This window comes from Pan paniscus, chromosome 7 (assembly GCF_029289425.2).
Source record: "Pan paniscus chromosome 7, NHGRI_mPanPan1-v2.0_pri, whole genome shotgun sequence".
NCBI lineage: Eukaryota > Metazoa > Chordata > Mammalia > Primates > Hominidae > Pan > Pan paniscus.
Window position 1 is genome coordinate 67,471,983 of NC_073256.2, and position 20,597 is coordinate 67,492,579.

Genomic DNA, 20,597 nt, shown 5'->3' on the forward strand with positions numbered 1-20,597 from the left:
CATATAATTTAAAATAAAATTAGGATAGTAGATATGACCATGTCAACTAAATCTTCTAAAATACAAAAGTCTACTCTAACTCTACATATAAAACTTATACCTCAACCAAATATGAGTAATGAATTGCCTCCCCCACCCATCCCTGACCCCAATAAAAATTCATGCCATAGGCAAGTCTCATTAATGAACAAGGTATGCTCTTTAATATAAATGCTATAGTGAATTCAGTGCATTAACAGCATTCCTTAATTCTAATGTGAAAAAAGTAAATGATGAAAATAAAAGTACTCCTTCAACTTTCCTATCTAGGAAACTTTCCTATCCAGGAAACTTTCCTACACAAGTTGCTAGGCTGTAATTCATTGATGGCAGTAACTTGCTGGAAAGAAATATTAGAATAAATCAACGTTTACATCGTAAGAGCCAAACAGAACTAAGTAAGAAGACTCCCAGGCTCAGGTTACAGCCTCTTTTTCTAACCCTCAGTTTTCTCATCTGGGAAATGTGAACGCCAATTAATATTGTCTCTAGAACTGTGGATAAAACATTTAGAATGGTTAACACTAATGAACAGACAAATGCATATTAGGTGCTATTATTTCTTATCATCTCATTATTGTTTTCATTACTCATATCATGACTCATTTATATGGCAAACTATACAGAGACAATGGTCTTCCATTCATATGGAATGAAAATCTCCAATAATTCAAACTACATTATACTCATTTGGCTACTGACACTGTCATACTTTCAAAGTCACAGCTATAAGTCACCTAAAAGGGGACGAATATAGGATCTATTGGCCTAATTAATGCTTTACGAGAAAATGGCCCTCTCCAAAGCATGCATTCCAGGGAGCCAAATCAAATACATACATGTATATGCATTACATATGTGTGGCTATAAATAAATGCTATACTAATAATTCATTTTCAAAGTATTTACATGGTAAAAAGTTTATACTTCAGGCTCCTTTAACATACTCTTCTAATAAAGCTGGAGATTTTTTTTTAACTCTACATGAGCAAATACTGACTCATAATTTGACTTTCCCAATATCCTCCTTTCCTCTCAAAAGCCAGATATCTAAAGGCCTTTACTTTTCTAGCTAAAAACAGGATGTTTAGGAGAGCATGTATAAAAGTACAATAGGAGTCAGCAAACCGTTTACAGACAGTAGGCCAGGTCCAGACTACAGCTCGTAAACAGAGTGTTTTTGTAAATAAAATGTTACTGGAACACCCTCAAGCCCGTTCATTTTCATGGCATTTGCATCCAGTTTTATACTGCAAAGGCAGAGTCAGGTGGTGGCAACAGAGACCATCCAGCTTAGCAAGCCTAAAAGATTTACTAACTGGGATTTGTGGGAAAAACTTGCCAATGTTTCAGAGGACCCTTGAAATCACATCATTTTTATAAGAGAATTTCAGTGAATTTTAAAATACCATATGTATCAACGGAATACATCAGACATGAAACTTCCCCCTTCCCTCCCATCTCCAGTACAGTAAATCTAGTGCTATGTACTCTCCACATTATTTCATTTGATGATATAAGACTAAGACATACAAAGTTTAAAAGTGCTTACAATACTTTTTTTTAAAGAAAGAATACTACTTTCAAGACACAGGAATCAAGCTCTATACAACATAAAAACATGTTTGTATTTTATTTGGAGAAAGGGTCTCACTCTGTCGCCCAGGCTGGAGTGCAATAGTGCAATCTTGGCTTACTGCATCCTCCCACCTCAGCCTCCCAAGTAGTTGGGAATACAGGTATGTGGAACCATACCCAGCTAATTTTTGTAATTTTTTTTTTTTTTGTAGAGACAGGGTTTTGCCATCTTTGCCCAGACTGGTCTCAAACTCCCGGGCTCAAGCAATCTGCCCGCCTTGGCCTCCCAAAGTGCTATGATTATAGTGTCAGCCACCACACCCAGCCTATATTTGTATTCTTAAAAAGGTCATCTAACTTTATATATTCTAATGCAGATTAGCATATGTATTTTACCCCCTCTACTGTATTTGGGAGTTTACTATGATCTTAAATATATGTATATAAGAAAACTTTAAAAATGCAATTCAAATCATGACATGGTAATACTTTTGAAAAGGGGACTGATTAAAAAAGATCCAAACCAACAGCATAAAAAAAAACTGGAAGAATATTAGGTTTCAGCTATTTATTCTCTCTCCATTACACATAATCAAGGATAATCTGGTATTAAGGAATACACAAATGGCAATTAATTTTCCTCAGTTATCTTATATTTTGTTAACTAAAACATATATTTTGATGAACCATACATAATTAAATAAAACTGCTTAGAAATGAGATTTTTAAAACCACTTTGCATAGCAAGTTTCTAAAATATTTTAAACTTGAAAATAAGTTTAATTATTATCCACAAACATCAAGACAAACTGAAAATAATCAAAACACATGTAAGAACAATATCATTTTTATAATTTGTCACTGAAACCAAACTGTACAAAAGGAACAACAAAAAAAAAATCATTGAATCCAGCCACTCATTACATTATGCAAAATGAAACATTTCCCTAGTACCTACTACTCCTTGTATATAAGCTACTTTATAATCTGAAATACATAAGAGTAATGTTTTAGTACACTGAAAAGATTAGGATAATAAAATTTTCAGAACTGTCTTCTTCAAGACTAGTTCATGAATATAAGAATCTATTTCAAAAATAAGCTGTAACAAACACTTTAGAAACAACTACATATAATAACTAAAACAAGGCCATTAAAAATTACAGAGAAACATTTATACCAGTCATATCACTGTATTTTATGATTCATCATATTATGAATAACAAACCTGGGTAACACAGTAATGAAAATAAAACTAAAGAAATATAAGCCAGGGAAATTTGAGTATTTTACAATAACAACAACAACAAAAAAAAACAATTTGAGAATTTTTAAAAATTGAGATACTTATATAAGTGGTCTTCAAACTTATCTGTGTTGTGATTATTTAAATTACATCAACATAGAAACACTTCAAATCACAACATATTTTACTGTTTCCCAGGACTATACCCTCTTGCCAGCAATAAGCCTGAGCTCCACAGACACTTGCACAGAGTTGCTTCACTGATTCAAGAGTCTTCCTTGAGTCTGTTCTGCTCAATTAATGACCCAAAATGGAATTATCTGTGTCTTCATGTATTAATAGGTGAAATCTATTAATAACTAACATATAACAGAGCTTAAAATAGACCTTAAAAATTTGCTTTCACTAATACTTTTATATTTTCTAAATTCAAATGTACTCAAAAAGCCCTTCTGTGTACATGAAGTTTCAAGATCAAAACAAATACTTAATAGCAATTAAATAAAATGAACAAAATTCTATAGTTCTAACTGTATAAAAATACATTCATGACTGCATCTTAAGCACTTAACCATGCCACTATAATCCTTAAGACAGAGAGAAACAATAAAGACACAAAAAGATGCTAAAATTGAATCCAAATTTCTTATCAAATAATTCGGAGTAAAAACTTTTATTTCTGCCAAACGTGCTTTTCTTGGAACTAGGATATGAACCAACACAGTAAGCCTTGAAAAACGAATCAAAATGTGCATTACGTGTTGTTCATAAAGACAAGCATAAATAAGATACAGGATGGTGCTCAGTAAATTAATGCAGAAAATTCAAGCGGCTTGCTTAAATTCATTGACCTACAGTAAAAAAAAACCTGAGCATTTCCCAACTGCCCCATGCCTGCCTGCAATTTTTAACAGTTACAATCACACCTAGGTAGACACAAGACCTTGCCTTCACTGTTAAGTACTGAGGATTTTGCTCCATTACATCAGGTTTCTGTTCTTCAACCAATCAAATGCCACTTGCCAGACGATAAATACAAACTGGGATTGCAAAGGGGAATGAAACAAAAGTACAAGAGGAAGGGGAGGAAGGCCAAAGGCAGGAAGGGGAGGAAGGGCAAAGGCAGGAGGGGGAAAATAAACATTCCTCTGAAGATATTCACAAGGTTTTTTGGCTTCTTCTCTCTGGTGGTGTCCTTCAATCTAGATCTTTCTAGAGAAAAGCCCTCAGTTCTGATGTAGCCCCCTCCCTCAAGTTGTTGATGGTCATAGCCAAGGGCTGGATATAAATGAGGGCCAACTCCCAACAAGCCGAGTTGAAATTCTCAGTGTTTTTGCCTAAAACTTTGTTCTTTAAAGTGACTGTTCTAAGCTTGTGTTTTCTATCCTTTTTAACACTTTTTCTCTTTGAAAATCAGATACACAGTGAAATGAGAGATGTAAAAGCTCTCCAAATTTTACACAATTTCAAAGAGCTCATGGATTTCAGCATAAGTGCTCTTGCTCTACAGCAATGCAGAATTTTAGGATTACACACCAAATGGACTTTTCCTGCCAGCCCAAGGACCAAAGCCTGTGCCATGTTTCTTCTAAGAGGAGTTATATTGTGAGTTCAAAACAATGGTTTTACAAACCAATTTCTTATTAACAATCCTGTCACAAGATATATCAATGTATTTCTATGATCATTTCTTCTGGATATATTACAAAGTAGCTGAATATGTTAAAGTCCTTTGTATACTGACTGGTACCACCTCTCATGTCCTGAAGAGGACAGAACTACTAAATTACTATCCAAAAGGTAAAAAACCAGTTCCAGACAAATATTGCAATCACAGCATTATTACACTGTATCTCCAGAAAAGATAGCTGAATGTTTAATGAATTCAACATTACTAATAAAGTTGTAGTAGCAAAAAATCACTACATTATTTATAATTTACTATAGAATTACATATAGTTAAAGTTATAGCACAGAATAATCTTAACTTTTTCTCATTTTATGGTGCACTGATTTTTGCTGCATTCAATTGAGCCAGTCAGGATCAATAAGTGTTCAAGAATAGACATGTTGCATGTATCTATTAAGTGATTTTAAACCAAAACTATAGATATGAATACTTACTTATCAAAGCTATCACTATTTTTGATGAAGCTCTCCAGTTTTTCCTTGGCATATTCCACCACATCTGAATGAAGCTCAATCCCATGATTTATTCCAAAAGGACCTGCAATCGTAGCAGCATTTTTATAAAAAATATTAATAATATGCCCTTACAGAGCTCTTTTTTAAGTTCTGCTCATTTATACATCACAGGAGTATTTAAAGATGGCTTGAACTATGCAAATACTTCCTAGCCACAGACTTAAAAGTTGAATGGAAATCCACGTACATTGCTTTAATGTAAAAAAAGGGGGAAAAAAAAAAGTTCGCCTGTGTTTTCTATCAAAAACTACTACCAGGGATAAGGTTGAAACCTACAGAGTTCTCCCAAGAGAGTAGCTTATCTGGCAGGACAAAACTGCCAAAAGAATAGTATTTCTAAGTGAAGTTTAAGTTACTTGCTATTATTTTATCATTTGCTAAAAAATTGGTAATTCAAAATACCTAAAACCATGGGCTAACACAGATATTACATGAATGTCTCAGGGCATCGCTACCCCCAGCCAGTAGAGGCTAAATTCCCACCCCACTCCATGCCTTTTGGAGCTCCCAGTGCCTAGCAGAATGTGGCCATTGGGCAGCATGCTGGACTTGACTCTCATGCTCCACCATCTTTTACACTTCTCACTTAGGCTTTCTCTTTACATATGCCCATGGACGGACTACCTCCCAGGAAAAGAGGAATGAATAGAGTTTTCCCAGCCCCCAGAGATGTTATTGGGCTGGCTCTTTTCCCTCACCCTGAAAATACGAGGACTCAGTGTCTCCTAAGGCTACTGTACATACATACTAACCTGCCCCATGACCCACATGAGAATATAACACACAAATTACAGTTAGTCCCTTTTCAACTTCTGAAATTGAGCCAACCAGGTTTTCCACTCAACATTTTTGTTTCACTTTGACATTGGTCCTGGAAGGTGTCTTATTTTCAGTATCTTTAGGAAATACTTAACTGGATGTGCCCTCTACCAAATGTCTAAAACGACAGAGCATATTTGGATTGTTTCTACTGACCATTAGGTACTTTTAACCAAAAAATCACAATCATAAATTGTCATGTTTGAATGTTGAAACAGTACATGTAAAATATGGTTTGCCATCTAGGAAATATCCAAACTATAAAAATTTAACCAAAATGTTCAGATATAATCTTAAACCCAAAATCCGATAAGGATAAAGCCTTCCCCTACTATACTTTTTTATAAAAACATTGCTTTTACTTGAAAAATGTGTTCCAATAGGAAAATTAAATAAAAAGGTGCTTGATTCATCAACCCACAACAGAATTAACTTCCTTTGCAATGTTTTTACATTTTATAAATTGTCCTGGTTAAAGCAATGTCAGACTTTTTGCTTGTTTCCTTCCTTATGAACTCTTAGCCTTCAACTGAAAACTGGAACGTCTGCCCAAAATCATTTATGACTTCTTGTAATTCCTATTACTCCAGATAAACTGAGTAAAACTAAAATTTTTATATTCAAAATAATAAAGCAGCCAAAAAATTAAACTTAGAAAAGCACAGTGAAGTCACTTTTCAATATATTAAATGTAAATATTCTGAGAATTTGAATTTCCATAGATGTCAACATATAAAATGTTTTAAAAAAAGCCAAATAGTTTACCTCATTTAAAATAATTCAAATACAGGCAGGATGTGGTAGCTCATGCCTGTAATCCCAGCACTTTGGGAGGCCAAGGCGGGCAGATGGCTTGAGCCCAGGAGTTCGAGACCATCCTGGCCAACATGGCAAAACCCTGTCTCTACTAAAAATACAAAAATTAGTCAGGTGTGGTGGTGCACACCTGTAATCCCAGTTTCTTGGGAGGCTGAGGCATGAGAATTGCTTCAACTCAGGAGGCGGAGGTTGCATTGAGCCAAGATCTTGCCATTGCACTCCAGCATGGGTGACAGAGCAAGACTCTGTCTCAAAAAAAGAAAAAAAAATGAAATAAAACTACACTTACTTAACATTATGTACATAGTAAGAAAAATACTATCCTATGACATAAACCTAATTTCCCTTTCTTCCTTTTAGGGTGATCCATTGACTATAAAACATGAGATGTTTACATTTTCATTATCCATTAAGAACCAAGGGCCAGGCACGGTGACTCACACCTATAATCCCAGCACTTTGGGAGGCCGAGGTGGGAGGATTGCTTGAGCCTAGGACTTCAAGACCAGCCTGGGCAACATGGCAAGGCTTCGTCTCTACAATAAACTAAACAAAAAAGTAGCCGGGCTTAGTGGTGCATGCCTGTAATCCCAGCTACTCGAGAGGCTGAGGCAGGAGGATTGCTTGAGACCAGGAGGTAGAAGCTGCAGTGAGTTAGTTGTGTTGCTGCCATTGCACTCTGGGCTGGGCAACAGAGAGAGACCGTGGTTTTGTTTGTTTTAAAAGAAGAAAGAAAGAAAAAAGAGAAAGAAAAAAATCTGGCTACATGTTTATAAAAAAAGAAAAACCAGGGCTGCATAGATAGGAGTTCAATTGAAAAGGTTAATATTGCTGGCACTCTTATGTTTCCTATAAGACTCTTATGTTCCTGCCACTACAATCCGGGCTGGGCAACAGAGTGAGACCGTGTCTTTAAAAAGAAAAAAAAGAGAAGAGAGAGAGAGAAAAAAAAATCTAGTTACATTTTTATGAAAAAAGAAAAACCAGGGCTGCATAGATACGAGATCAATTAAAAAGGTCAATACTGCTGGCACTCCATGTTTCCTATAAGACAGAATATATAATAACAAAGGTGTTAAGAATCTGTAATCAAGGCTTCTAATCCATAGTTCAAACTGCATTATTAACAGAAAGAATCTGAATTTCAAAGTTCTAGGCTCTCAGTTAAAGACGCCACTGGTCTCTTTTTCGTTTTATTTTTTCCTGCTTTCTGCTTATTATCTAAAAGCAAAGTGTCAACTTTTGCAAATAAGCTTAAAGAAAATTTCTTAATTTTTTCACATAACTTGTTTTTCATACTACCTTGACACAAGATATTTAATAATGAAAGATAAAGACAATTCATTAATATGTAAAGAATTTGACAAACAATATAAATACACATGTAAAATATGCTATGCATTAATACTGAATTGTAAACACCATTTATGATTTTTTATAGATGAAACTGTTTAATTTTCAGTGACATGGAGGCACATCTTTAATGATCACTACTTAACAATATGAATGGTAACTAACATGTTCAAAGTAAATTAAAAAGAAAAATGCATTAATAAAAGGCAGAATTTAAATAGCAATGTCACCAATATCTCATTTATTTAGAATGTGATATACACCTTGAATGCATTAAGTGTATAAAAATGTAATGCAATGCTGATTATTACAACTCACATTTGGTATCTGTATTAAATAGAACAACAGGAAAATAAAACAGAAAATTGAAAAAGCATACATAGCTGCTTCTGAGAAAGGGGAATAAGAGATCTAGGGTGGTAAGGAAACATTTTTATCATTATATGCTCTTGTATAAAATTTGTTTTAACCATTTGCGTGTATAACTTTTTCAATTAAAAAGCAATGGGCTACTGAAAGATTAAAAAAAAAGAACATAAATGTTCAAATAAATAAACAAGTAATATATAGCTAATAGGTACAAGTTGTCAATGGAAAAAAGTGAAATGGTATCCAAAAGATGATGATATTAACAGGCCAACTGAGGCATGAATTTGACTCTGAATTCCAATGTTATTTTGTATTCGCCAATGTAAAGATTTTTCTATGAAACAAGGGCTTAATTTTTGTAACTTTTTTAAAAAAGAAAATGTTGACCTTTAATAGCTAAATATTAAAGAGAACATAGAAACATACAGCAAAGTCAAAGTTTATTAAAACAAATACAGTTATTAGAAATTCCTAGGTATCTTTACATAAAAAATAATTTTTAAGGTTGACAAACCCCCATTGATAACAATAACAAATATAGTAAAATCTAGGCTGCTTTCAAGTTTTCAAATCACATTCATTGCACTCTTAAGAGTGCTTTTCTAATAATTGGATCTAATCTAGTTCATTTATCATTTACCAATCAGTCAAGAACCCAAGCTTGCACATAAAAGTTAATAATTATTAGGTTTAGGCATCAAGTGTCTATGCAATACCAATATTTTTTATTTATGTCTATGTTCGCCCCTTGTAATGTCCAACATTTTGACAGTGTGGTGCTGATGAGTAGAAGACTGAGGCAGACCAAGGAAACCTGAGAGTTCCACACTGTATTTGAATGAAGTTCACTGTGCCTTTAGTATTTTGTGTAAAGCTAACTTACAGAACATAGCCACAGGCAAAAAGTAATTCACAATACATAAAGTTCTGAAGATGAAATAATTCAAGATCCATCATTTCAATTGAGGACTCTGAGGTCAAAATACTGGTGTGGTGAGAAAGATAGTAGATTAAAGGTCAGATGTCTTGGCTTCCAATCCCAATTCCTCCTAACTGTTGTATAATCTAAGACCAGTCACTGTAAGACCGGTTCCCACTGTATAATAGTAGTCCCTGGGAAAAAGCATTAAATTATGTAAAACTTTGCATACTATAATGTAATCGACAAACTGTTGTTAAAAAATTATGATGTGCTCTCTCCCCATATACAGAAATAGTTATAGAAGCATAATTATAACCTACATAAGGGGTTCTCAACCCTGACTGCCTACTAGAATAACCTGGGAATTTTTAATTTTTAAAAGTAGATTAAATTTAATTTGATTTAAACTGTAAATGCCTGGGTCCTACCACAAACAGATAAAATGGAATCTCTCAGGGTGTGACCCAGGGTCTGCAGATAATCCTAACATGCAACTGGGGCTGAGCAGTACTAGCCACCCCTCCTAATTATGATAAAGCCCCATCTGAATTATTTTTTAAAATCTGTTTTGGACTATCCAAATCTCTGTTCTCATTATAGTAAAGTAACATCAAGAGTTAATAGCTACCAATAAAAGTATTTTGGCTAAAACTAAATATTCACCACAAGGGGGAGTAGGTGGATCAGTCATTAGGTTTCTACGAAACTAATATAAAGTCAATGAGAATTGAAATATAAATATAAAAGGATCTTTCAATAAATTACAATGATATTTTATTACTAATTTTAGTTAGATAAAATAAGGTATCTTTATAAAGATTTATAAGCAACTTTGTAAGTATTCAGGGAGAGTAAAGGGTAAAAAGTCGACAGGAATAGGTTTCACTCTTTCTTTTCACAAATATCCTGTGGTATAATGCACAAAAATAAAACAGACCAAAGGTGAATAAAGGAAAAAGGAGGAAAGCAATCGATGAAAGGCTAAGTAATTATTACCTAGACAACTAAGAGAAGCTGTTCTAATATATTCCGAACACTTATTAAGATATATTTAATTTATTTCTCCCATTCAACTATATCACATGGGGAAAAACATCAAACACTGTCAAATTTGTCCTGAGTCTTGCCATGTTAGCTTGACCACTCTGAAGCTAATAAGATTAGACCTTGTTCTTTGCTCTCCAGTTTTGGGGGAGGCATCATGAAACAAGTCCTGGAATTTGCCAGAAACAAGTTCTAGTCCCTCAGGCTCCTCTCAGTCAACGGCTATGTAAATGCTACTCTCTTTTATCACACATGAATCTCAGAAATATGTTTACATAAGATCTGAAAGTGTTGGTTTCACAGTTACAGAGAATGGAACCAAGGCCCTAAGTAAACCATATCTCTAAAATGTCAAAATATCAACAAGAGATGTCACGATTAGTTCATTTACATATTTCTACACAATGTGCTAATATTCAAGACTAACAGGTCAAGAACAACCTATGACTATACCTCAATGTGCGCAATAGAATATTAAAATAGAGATTAAATTTCTAACAAAGCAAATTCAATAAGCTGAGAAAAAGATTTGTTAAGGTATATATAATACAGAATAGTTTCAAAAGCTAATTTAAACAGCTTCAGATTTTGACTCAAATTCTTTTTTTTTTTTTGAGATGGAGTTTTGCGCTTATTACCCAGGCCGGAGTGCAATGGCATGACCTTGGCTCACCACAACCTCCGCCTCCCGGGTTCAAGTGATTCTCCTGCCTCAGCCTCCCAAGTAGCTTACAGGCATGAGCCACCACGCCCGGCTAATCTGGTATTTTTAGTAGGCACGGGGTTTCTCCATGTTGGTCAGGATGGTCTCGAACTCCTGACCTCAGGTGATCCGCCTGCCTCAGCCTCCCAAAGTGCTGGGATTACAGGCATGAGACACCATCCCCAGCCTCAAATTTTTCTTAATGCAATCATTTTCCCTGGAAGACATTTTCATCGGCTCTTTCATTCCACTGCACATCTATTTGTGAAGTACATGTAAGATACCTGGGACCAGCATGGTGATAGATTCACATAAATACTCAATAAATATTTACTAGACTAAATGAAGAACAGCCAATAAGATTAACACCACACTTTTATTGCTAGTTCAGAAGCATCATGCACAATTTCAAGGGTAGGAGATGTGTCTTGAACACTTCCATATCCTCAGCAGCTGGCACAGGGTCTAACATAATACTTCTTTCAAGAATGATAAAGTACACAAATGTAGCTACAGTCTCAAATTTAAAAGGTTCACAACGAAGACTGAAACAAATGATATCCACAAAGCATAAAAATATTTTTCATGTCTTGATTTTTAAAATAGTGCCTGACCAAAAATTATGTTAAATCTATATTATCTGATGGTAGGGAATGATGCATACCACAGAAGTAAATGTTATTAAGTACATTCCATTCAAAATTAATTTCTTATTAATTTTAGCTGCTTGATAGAAATCTGTCAAAATTCAACAAATATTTTCCTTTTATTCCTAAATTTGCTTCTGACTCCAAGCCAACTATCATCCCTATAAAGCGGTATGTATTTGCAAAAATCGCAGTGTCCTCAGAGCTCTATAAAGTTACCGTCAAAGTGGGGAGGCAACTAGGTAAAATATAGGAGAGGAAGAGAAGGAAAATATTTCAAAGTATGCCTTTTGATACTTTTGAATTTTCAGCCCTGTGATTATGTTACCTACTCCAGAAAATAAAATTAAAGAGGAGAGACTGGTACTCAAGTTTCTGCATTATGTAATTTAGAAGAAAAAAGTACTCTTCACTAAGAAAGGAAACAGAGGAGAAAGAAGAGAATTTGTTAAACTTTTTGTCACGTGTGGAAGAGGGCAGGAAAAGAATTGTTGGGGACAGGCCTCACTTCTGGAATCTTTTGTACACTGGAGAAGAAACAGGATGCAGGCACCACATGTTTAAGAACCCAGATTGGAGTGCAGCTTGGAAGATCAAGAGTGTCCAGAGCTCAGCTGCCGGACCTTGGAGGCAGAAATCTATGAATCCTTTGCATGTGGATGTTACTTGAAGAAAGAAGAAAGATTCACCCTTCACTACAGGATAAAGCCAAAGTTGTTCATTCCCAAAAAAGGACAAAGTATTTATAAACGTAACACACAGAGATGTGAAATCCAAGGAAACAATTTTTGGCAAGGGTGTAGGAGGGTAGATGGACTGACCCTGCAAGAGCCAAACCCAGAGGGAATGTGAAGGCGGGTTCCAGACGAGACCAAGAACTCCAGCAGACCAAGCAGCCCTGCCAACTCCAGTCAACCTCTGGCTCTAACCTGATGCATTCAGTCCAATATCCAACTCAGCCTAGGGAAGACTTTGTCACAGAAAAACAAAGACAATTCCGTAGGTGCCAGCTCCTACACAGGGAGATAGAGATTCACAAATTTTACACTTAAGGAAACAAATTCAGAAAGGTTTAGTACTTTTCTCAAAGTAACACGCAGTCAATTGTCATTATTTACTGTATAATAGTTATGTTCTAAAAAAAATACAGCAAACATTGAATTAGCAAAAGATGAACTACTGCTCCTTAGGAAGATATGTACATATATAAATATATTAAATAGATTATAATATTAAATCCTGAGAACTCATCCTGGTAGAGACTATATTATTTATTTTACAAAAGAGAAAATAAACTTAAGTGTTAGTGACTTGCCTGAGCCACCCCACGAACTGTTGCCAGAATTGGGATTCAAGCCATCAACAGGCCCCAGTGCAGACTGGGAGCTTGTGACATGCCTTTGGTCATCTCTGTATGACCACAGAGACAAGAAGGCAGAGAGAACTTCACTTTATCCCACCTTAGCTAGGAAGATGCAAAGCAGGAAACTCAAATTTTTTGTTCCTCTCTGCAAGCTTGTTAGTGATCATAAAAGCAGTGTGAGTTTTGATTTGGGCGGTTCAAATAAGTATTAGCAAGTAGGTGAATTCTCAAGAGACAAAATTTGCAAATAGTAAGGATTGGCTGTATTTGCTACATAGACAATCTTGGTTGGGAAAGAGTTAATCACAAAGATAAAACTCAAAATGCTCAGAGAACCACCTAAGCCACTTCACATCACTGGAGAAATTTCTTCCTAACTTCTAAGAATAGTGTGAAAAAATATAACCAGAAGAAATTACTATGAAAACTCTGTAAAACCTGTATTGCCTTCTAATATTTATTATTTTATTTACTATTACCCTGTAATCAGCAGTAATATTATCCATAAACACAAAATCACCTGGATGTTGATTTTCAGAGTTAGCAGCAATGAAAGAGGTGGTTGTCAGTAATGACTTCTACTCCACAACCAGTGTAAGTGAGACGGAGAAAAAAAAAATCTAAGAAATAGAACAGTGGTGGCAACTCCATACAGAGCACAAGGGCAGAAAAAAGATGCCCAGAAGCCTAACTAGGACTAAGAAATAATAGTTCAAATAGTTAAGAGTTTCATGAATTTCATAAAATGTGATTAGCCTAAAATAAAAGGTTGTTTTCAAAACAGATTTGCTCACAGAGCCCCAAATAAATCACATATCAATAACGGATGGGCCAGGCGCAGTGGCTCATGCCTGTAATCCCAGCACTTTGGGAGCCCGAGGTGGGCAGATCACAAGGTAAGGAGATCGAGACCATCTTGCCCAACACGGTGAAACCCCGTCTCTACTAAAAATACAAAAATTAGCTGGGCATGGCAGCACATGCCTGCAATCCCAGCTACTTGGGAGGATGAGGTAGGAGAATTGCTTGAACCTGGGAGGCGGAGGTTGCAGTGAGTGGAGATGGCACCACTGCACTCCAGCCTGGGCTCTGACAGAACAAGACTTGTCTCAAAAAAAAAAAAAGGCTAGGCGTGGTGGCTCACGCCTGTAATCCAAGCACTTTGGGAGGCCAAGGAGGGTGGATCACCCGAAGTCGGGAGTTCGAGACGAGCCTGACCAACATGGAGAAACCCTGTCTCTACTAAAAATACAAAATTAGCCAGGCGTGGTGGCACATGCCTGTAATCCCAGCTACTAGGGAGGCTGAGGCAGGAGAATAGCTTGAACGTGGAAGGCGGAGGTTGCGGTGAGCCAAGATCATGCCATTGCACTCCAGCCTGGGCAACAAGAGTGAAACTCCATCTCAAAAAAAAAAAAAAAACATAATTTATAATTCCTAAAAAGAAAAAAAAAAAACAGAGCAAGGCATGGTGGCTCACACCTGTAATCCCAGCACTTTGGGAGGCCAAAGTGGGCAGAACACTTGAGGTCAGGAGTTCAAAACCAGCCTGGCCAACATGGCGAAACCCCATCTTTAATACAAAAAAAAAAAAAATTAGCCAAGCGTGGTGACGTGCACCTTTAGTTCTAGCTACTCAGGAGGCTGAGGCAGGAGAATCAACTGAACCTGGGAGGCACAGGCTGCAGTGAACTGCGATCGTGTCACTGCACTCCAGCCTGGGCAACAGGGTGAGACTCTGTCTCAAAAACAAACAAACAAACAAAAAATTCCTTTTTAAAAAAAAGTGTAACACAGTATAGAGAAAAAACTCAGGTTCTGTTTGATGCATAAAACAGAGTATATCTTATACAGAAACCTTGATACCTGCAGAATGTGTTTTTTGTTTTGTTTGTTTTTGAGACAGAGTCTCACCCTGTCGCCCAGGCTGGAGTGCAGTGGCAGGGCTCATTGCAAGCTCCGCCTCCCGGGTTCACACCATTCTCCTGCCTCAGCCTCCCGAGTAGCTGCAACTACAGGTGCTCGCAACTACAGGTGCTCGCCACCATGCCTGGCTAATTTTTTGATGTGTGTGTATTATTAGTAGAGATGGGGTTTCACCATGTTAGCCAGGATGGTCTCGATCTCCTGACCTTGTGATCCACCCGCCTTGGCCTCCCAAAGTGCTCGGATTACAGACTGAGCCACCGCGCCTGGCCCAGAATGTGTTTTATCTTACCAAGAAGAATGAGAGTTGAGGGACGGGGGAACTGACCACCCTGGATCTCCCTAATCTTTTGGCCTAAAGTAAGCTAATAAAGAACATTCTTTAAGAGGCACTTAAAAGAGCATGAAAAAACATTTGAAAATTATATTTGTGATAAAGACTTATATCCAAAATATATAAAGAATACTAACAACTCAATAATCAACAACTCAATTAAAAAACAGGAAAAGATTTGACTAGTCATGTCACCAAAAAAATATACTAATGGCCCATAAGCACATGAATAGCTGTTCCATATCATTAGTCATTAGGGAAGAGCAAATTAAAACCACAATGAAATACTACTTTATATCCACTAACACAGCTTTTTAAAAAACGAAGTAACAAGTATTAGTGAGGATGTGAATAAACTAGAACCTCATATAATGTTGGTGGGAATGGAAAATGGTGCAGCCACTCTGGAAAACACTTTGTTGGTCTCTTAAAAACATAAATTTACCATACAGGTCAGCAATTCTACTCTTTAAGAATCTACCTAAGAGAAATGAAAATGTATATCCACACAAAGATTTGTACCTAAATGCTCATAATGGCATTATGCATTTGGTCAAAAACTAGTAACTCAAATGTCCATTAACTGGTGAATGGATAAACAAAACGTAGTGTATATCTATACGATGAAACAGCATTCAGCCATAAAAAGGAATAAAGTACTGAGACATGCTACAGCATGGATGAACCCTGAAAATGTAATGCTAAGCGAAAGAAGCTGGATTCAGAAGACCATATATTGTTATGATTTCATTTATATGAAATGTCCAGAAAGGACAAATCTATAGAGACAAAGTAGGTAACTGGTTGTCAGGGACTGGCTGAGTACTGGGAGGGGATGCAACTAGGCATGGGGAATAATCTTTTTAGCACATTGGCAGTATCCTCAAACTGGATTGAAAATCATTGAATTGTACTCTTAAATGAGTAAACTTGATGGTATGTGAATCATACCTCATTAGAGGCAGAGCGAGCAAGAGAGAACATGCATAAGCATGCAGGCAAAAGAGAGAAAGCATGAGCACTGAGGTCAAAGGCAATATAGGTTAGCTGAATAAGGACCATTTAACGTCCCATGACAAAGAGAGAGAGTGTAGAGGTCAAACATGATGGCAGCAGATAGCTTAACTAATGCTTCTAAACAATATGGCAACTGCAGTAAGTTTCCTGCTTATCAATTGTTTCACCTTTAGGAATGAATGTTGTAGCAGCAAGGTAGTGGCATCCACAGTGCTGGATGGCACTAGCAGTCTCCCCAGAGTCACTCCTATTAACTAGGGAAATAGGCAAGAGACTAAGAGAAAGTCATTAGGTGGGATGAATCTGTATATTATATGTTTTATAAGATACCTAGAATTTTTTTATTATGGTTTATACAAGAAAATGAAAATGAATCCCTAAGTAAAAAGGATCAGAATTCAGAATCCCTACCTGAATCACAAAGAGTTTATCAGAATAACTTGCCTTCGTGGTTCTGATACTCAATTCAGTTATGGAAAGCAGAGGTAAAATACAGGACGTGGGAGGCTGCTTTATTTGCATCCTGTTTTTCAAAGGAATTCCCTGAGAATGAAACGACAGTACTGAGAGGAGAATCAACTAAGTACTAGATCTTTACGAAAACCCTTAGTTCAGGGAAAATATTTAAGGAGAAGCAAACAGGACATGAATTATCTTCAATTTGAAATTGAAAAACATGTCTCCATGAGACATCTCAGGAGTTGATCTATTCTCCACTGTCTTCGATAAAAGTAAATTTATGAATAATTCCCTGAAGTGTGCTTTAATCCTAAGAAATTTTCTGAAGAAAACCCAATACAAAAATTAACCATGGGTGTTGGTACTACCAGCTACTCAGGAGGCTGAGGCGGGAGAATCACTTGAGCCCAGTAGGTCGAAGCTGCAGTGAGCCAAGACCGTGTCACCACACTCCAGCCTAGGCAAGAGAGTGAGACCCTACCTAAAAATAAATGAATAAATTAATAATAATAATAATAATAAAAGAAAAACCTAACTTACTCTCACTGAATTTGTGTTTCTGGATTTGTGTTTCTGGAATGAAGTGGAAATTCCCCAAGGAGTATCTTCTTTAACTGTGTTACCAAATCACAGATGCCCCACTCTCACTGAATTTGTTTCTGGATTTGTGTTTCTGGAGTGAAGTGGAAATTCCCCAAGGGGTATCTTCCTTAGCTGTGTTACCAAATCACAGATACCCCGCTCTCCCTGCTTTGGCCGGGACTCCTCCAGAGTTTACTACTAAATATGTAGTAACCATAGGACCCACTGTTTATGGGGAGCACCTGTTATCCCTATCTTGTGAGTGGAAAAGAAAAATGGCTGAGCCATAGTGTTATAGTTTTTTGTTTTTAATAAAGAAAGAACTTCTGTTAATAAGGTGGCTGTGAAGCAGTGGAGCCAAATTTGATTCACTATACTCAATAATCACAGGGAGCATGTGAGCATCCTCCTCTGGATCCAGTTCTAAGTGATTTTTATGGATGTATACCTTCCCCTCCATGACATAAAACACACACAAAACACAAACTAAAAACAGAGAGCAGGGTAAAGATAAAGCTTCCTCAGAAGCCTGGTGAATTTAAGACTTATTAGCTGTAATCATAGTTTTACAGACTGTTGTTTCTGCTTCTCCTTCTTTATCTTTCTCACCAAAGGAATATTCCTAATCAAAACGAGAACAACTATATCTTGGTCTTAACTTAGCAGGATCACACGAAGATAAATCCTGGAATAGTATCCAGGAGCCACTGCCATATATGTAACTAAAGATCCATGACTCCCTAGAGCTTTGTAACAGAAGGAAACTATCTAGTGCATTGTAGATCATTTACACAATGGTCTCTTTCCCCACATTGCCCATGTCGTGATTAAGACATTCATGATACAATAAGTTTGACATCTGCCTACAGTGCCATCTGGCCACAGACATCTAATCTCTTGGAGCCTGGGACTAAGGCAATGAGTCTAAGAAGGCAACCTCACTGTTGGCAAGATTGCAAATTATGATGCATACCTCCCCCATCCCAAGTTTGGCTAGATTGACCTCCCTCAGCACGAGCCAGTTGGCACATACTAGAGAAGGGGAAGACAGAATAAACAGGCACTTTCAGGCTGGCCAAATATGGTATAAGGCTTGGACTCCAGCCCAGAGTTGCCAGAGCTGGTTAAGAAATGTTCAAGGACAGCAATTCCCCCGCTTTTTTTTTTTTAAAGAAGCAGCTCTCCCTACTCTCACCTCTAGATTTTGCAGACTGTCTCAAACTCTAGAGATTCCTTTTTCAAAGAAACCGGTGATAGAAGTGACAGATATCTGGAAGTTCCAACCTGTTAAGAAATTCCTGTCTCAGGACAGGGAGGAGCGCCAAATTTAAATGTAAGCTTCTAGATTTCTCTTTATCGATGAAAATTAATAATTTCCTATGACTTTTGAACAGTTCTTATACATTAAGAACTAACCCAGTTGCGGAATGAAAGGCTTCCATCCCCACTCTCAAATGAAACAGATGGGAGGTCCCATGACTAATAGAGTAAGGAATTAGCTAGTGTGTAGGGAGGAAATTTCAGACCTGACTATACCTTAAAAGTCATAATGTGACCACATAATTTATTGTCCAAACTCAGACACTTCAAGGAATGAAAGGACATTATTAATACTGACACTAGGATAACAGAGATAAAGTAGGACTGTCCCAACACACTGGAACATAGAGTCACCCTACCAGAGGATATGTCATTCTCTATTTAAAATTCTTCAATGATTCCCCATCACTTTAGAATGAATTTTACACCACATTCTCATCCTTATTAACTTAGGGATATACCTCAACTATAGTACCTATCAGACTAGATGAAGGCTGTTGATTTTCTTATGTCTTCTCACACCCCACCCCCCTAAATAATGCTCTATTTTAACGTATGCCACACAGTAGCGGCCAGTGAATATGGCAGCTGAACTAAACGGCTTGGTAAACTTCATGGTTGGTCATCCTCCATCCAACATAATGTCTTATAGCAGATTTTCCTCCACCCATGCGTCTTCCACCTATATTCCATGTTATCCAGTTGTCACTTCCTAGATACGTGACTTTCAGGCAAGTTATTTAACTTCCCAGTGCCTTCGTTTACTTGCCCATATAAAAGGATTAATAACTGTCTGTACTTCAAAGGAGTATTAGGAACACTGAATGAGTTAATACACACATACTGCTTTAAACAATACCTAGCATTTAACACCCAGTAAGCTCTTTGAGGGCAGAAACCTTAGTCCCTTTTGATCACTGGCATATGCACATGCCAGGAACAATGCTTGGCAGAGCAAACACTCATTAAGTATGCTGAAAGCTTAATGAACATATACTTCTTTCTTCTCTATTTTTCTCCAATCTCTTGCTTTACCCTAACAGTGCCACATCTTATATATCCCACATTCTCCTGTCTCTCTTAACAAAAACCTGGCACAATGCTCTTAGATAACCATCAAACTTTATATGCCAGAAGACAGAACACTCTACCTGAAATAGCTTAAATATTACTCCTGAGTTTCCTGCCCACCAGTGCTTGACTTTAAGTACAGACAATGACTAACAGAGAACAGTTAGTTTCCAGAGCTACTGTAAGTTGAGGTAAGGACTGGGAATGAAAAAAGATTACTACTACTTTGTGTTTTCACATCTAAGTAAGGAAGATACCTACACTGAGTATACACATTCAAACATACTGTACACAAAGTTACAACTCCTATAAATCATAAACCATAATACAAAATGGCTTATTTTTTAAAATAGAATTTTACAAAAATAAAATTACCTAAAATTAAGCCCACCATTGTACTTAAATATCCGGTTCCACTTCCCAGGTTAAGAAAAGACAATCCTGGTTGAAGTTTCAATGCTTCCATAACTTCAGAATAAATGCAAGGTGCTGACAAGTGGATGTTTCCATGCTTCCAGGCTAAGTCTTTGTAAGCATTGTCTCTGTAGCCTTCCAAATAGTAATCTCCACGATCAATCGCTCTGAAGGCTTGCTCCACTCTTTCAGTACGAATATACTGAGCTTCTTTTAAATTATCAATTAAGTCATCATTATCTTCCCCAGCACTCACAGCTCCTCCCATGATAGTATTCAAATCAAATCATAAATTTAAAAGTGAAATAAAATTAGTAGAAATGGCTTCCAATATTGCACTTGATTTCCAAAAATAAATTAATCCTGG

The 20,597-nt window shown here is 36.7% G+C and overlaps 1 protein-coding gene across 7 annotated transcripts in view; it reads right to left on the reverse strand.

The window, feature by feature from the left end:
• Window positions 1-20,597, reverse strand: part of PCMTD1 (protein-L-isoaspartate (D-aspartate) O-methyltransferase domain containing 1) — an 80,950-nt gene that overhangs the window by 22,873 nt on the left and 37,480 nt on the right. For 3 of the 7 annotated variants that reach the window (XR_010112933.1, XM_008976874.4, XM_008976875.4), the window contains one exon: window positions 4,988-5,090. The exons of 1 other annotated variant lie outside the window; for it this stretch is intronic. Coding sequence is in view for 3 of the 6 variants with exons in the window: in XM_008976868.6 (XP_008975116.1) it covers window positions 4,988-5,090; window positions 20,192-20,498 (410 nt within the window). In the remaining 3 variants the exon portion in view is untranslated. Of the gene's footprint in view, window positions 1-4,987; window positions 5,091-20,191; window positions 20,594-20,597 lie in introns of those variants that run through there. 3 more of the 7 variants (XM_008976868.6, XM_055116540.2, XM_063606754.1) reach the window with 2 other exon arrangements.